Genomic DNA, 2,275 nt, shown 5'->3' with positions numbered 1-2,275 from the left:
TCGTGACACGAATGGCAAATTTTCCAGTGACTAAGAAGACTGCAGAGGACAACAAGAGCTGGAAAGCTTGGGTGAGTGGCAATCTCCTTGCACACCTCCTATATCCGTAGACCCCACACTCCCACACTGACTACCGTCCAATTTGTGCGAGTATCAATGACCATATGAGTAGGGTAATAAACATGGCTGTCCGCAGATTGAGTGTGAACACAAACAGATATGAGGGGTGGGGTATACCTCTTCAGAAGTGCAAGTGAAATTTTCCACCTAGCCACTGAGACCAATGAGCTTTCAATCATCACTGCATACATGTGTGGGGTCAGGTTTTCCCCAGCCCAGCGTTTCTCGTGCTTGGCCATGCATGCAAACCCATCGGCCAAAGTCCAAAGGTATATATGGTTGGCTATCTACCTTCATTTGTCATTGGCAGTCGTTTGACGAGTCAGGAAATGTTGAATAAATTTAAATACAAAATATGGACTGTGGACAGTTTGGTGCTAGTTATCTCATCTAAGTTGTAACATAACAACTCCTTCTGGGAATGTTTACTGAGAACGTCTGTGAACAGTTCACACTGGTCACATTGGTTGCTGACTTTTCGACTTTTCTTGCTCTTTCTATCATGTCATTAGGTGGTGAAGTTTATGACTGGCGTTAACTCAGCGGAGGAAGTGGAGCAGTCCGGATCGCCAGAGGTGAACGACGTTCTCGATCGAGTAGATCAGCTCACCGACTTGTCACAGGCCATGATGGCCCGGCTTGAGTCACAGCAATTATTATTGGATAACCAGTCACAGCGGCTAGACCGTCTGCTGCATCGACAGCGTAAGCACTACCGACACTTCAAGGGCAACCCGAACGAGCGTAGCCTGGATATTTGATGAACTACTGTACAAGTTCAAAGTTTCGTTTTGGAATTAACTTTCGCTATGTTCGTTAGGGGGCACGAAATAACTAAAGTTTGTACCAAATTTAAGTCTTTTCTGAACTCTCGGGGTGACAGACCTCGACCAAAACAAAATTTAGTACATAACGAACCTGCTGGTGGAGTGATCTAAGGAAAGATTTCGTGAGCGAAATTTGTACTTATGTGGTACTTGAGTCTCGTATTGAACTTGATGTGTGACGATGCATTGCCGCTGTATACCTTTAAAACTGCAAAGCACACCTCATTATCGTTATGCAAAAGTCAGCAGATATAATTATGTATATTTAGACTCGGGTGGAGAGCCAAGGATTCTCATGTATGTGTTATGTATATTTTTGAAGGTGTCCCACAATCTTCTCACACAATGTCTTTACCTGAAAATGTGCGTCATGCTATTTACGCTTTTTGACTGAAATATGGAGATTGTACTTTTAAAAAAAGTGTATTCCTGAGATGCACTGCCAGTTAATCCTTTGCTTAGTCGTGTTACCCTCTCAGTCCCACTTATCATCATACAAGTCTACCCTCGTCAGTACTGTAGCCTGGCCTCAGTGGGCCAGGCAGCAGACAAGGAGAATCATCAGATCAAACTCACAAGTAGGTCACAGTTCAGTTGTAGATCAGATGTAGACTCAGAATCAGACTGAATTGGAAGAGGATGAACTGATGTGTGACAGCCCTACTTATACCTGGCCAGAGTGCTCTCTGTCCAATCAGGAGCTATGCATGTGACTACCATGACTACAGGTGTGGCGCAACTGCACCAACTAGGAATGCAGTGAGTCATGCATGATGTCAAGTAACAGATGCCTGCTAAAAAAGTATGAAAAACAAGAAAAAAAGATTAAAGCTTTACAACAAGGTGGCTCGAACCTAAACTACACGATCTACTGTTCCCAAACCATTGGCATTGGCATCCCTCCATACAAGGTACAATGAATGAGGCATGCCCAAATATGGAATATGCACTGTGTTACAGTACTACATAGACAAATCTCATTAGTAGGCAACAGTCAAAAATCCCCTGACGCCTGAAACGCGTACATTCGCGTCCAGATAGTAGATACATGTATACTACTCGTTATAGGACAAACAATTTGAAACCACCGGGGTTATCTACTAATGATGGTAGCCCTGCGCTACACTTGAATGTTAGTCCAGACCTGTTGCAGTAGGGCTATAGTAGAGTCGCGCGCCGAAGAACATTGAGCCCAAGAATGTCCAGCCTGAAATGCTAAGAACACCACAGCCTAAAGACGTTAAGTCAAGAACGGCGGCCCAGCGTTCGTTTTCCGGCAGCTTCTGGGATAGGTATGATCCAGTACGAATTGTTTCTAAGAACGTGCT

The 2,275-nt window shown here is 44.2% G+C and overlaps 1 protein-coding gene across 1 annotated transcript in view; it reads left to right on the top strand.

The window, feature by feature from the left end:
- Positions 1–1,392, top strand: part of LOC135817085 (transient receptor potential cation channel subfamily A member 1-like) — a 25,121-nt gene extending 23,729 nt beyond the window's left edge. Inside the window, exons 29-30 of the mRNA XM_065330200.1 lie at positions 1–71; positions 633–1,392. The exon at positions 1–71 is cut by the window's left edge and continues 43 nt beyond it. Coding sequence (XP_065186272.1) covers positions 1–71; positions 633–881 — 320 coding nt within the window. The 3' untranslated portion in view covers positions 882–1,392. The remainder of the gene's footprint in view (positions 72–632) is intronic.
- Positions 1,393–2,275: the final 883 nt, after the last annotated feature.

This window comes from Sycon ciliatum, chromosome 5 (assembly GCF_964019385.1).
Source record: "Sycon ciliatum chromosome 5, ocSycCili1.1, whole genome shotgun sequence".
Taxonomy (NCBI): Eukaryota; Metazoa; Porifera; class Calcarea; order Leucosolenida; family Sycettidae; genus Sycon; species Sycon ciliatum.
This window is presented reverse-complemented; position numbering and strand designations above follow the sequence as displayed.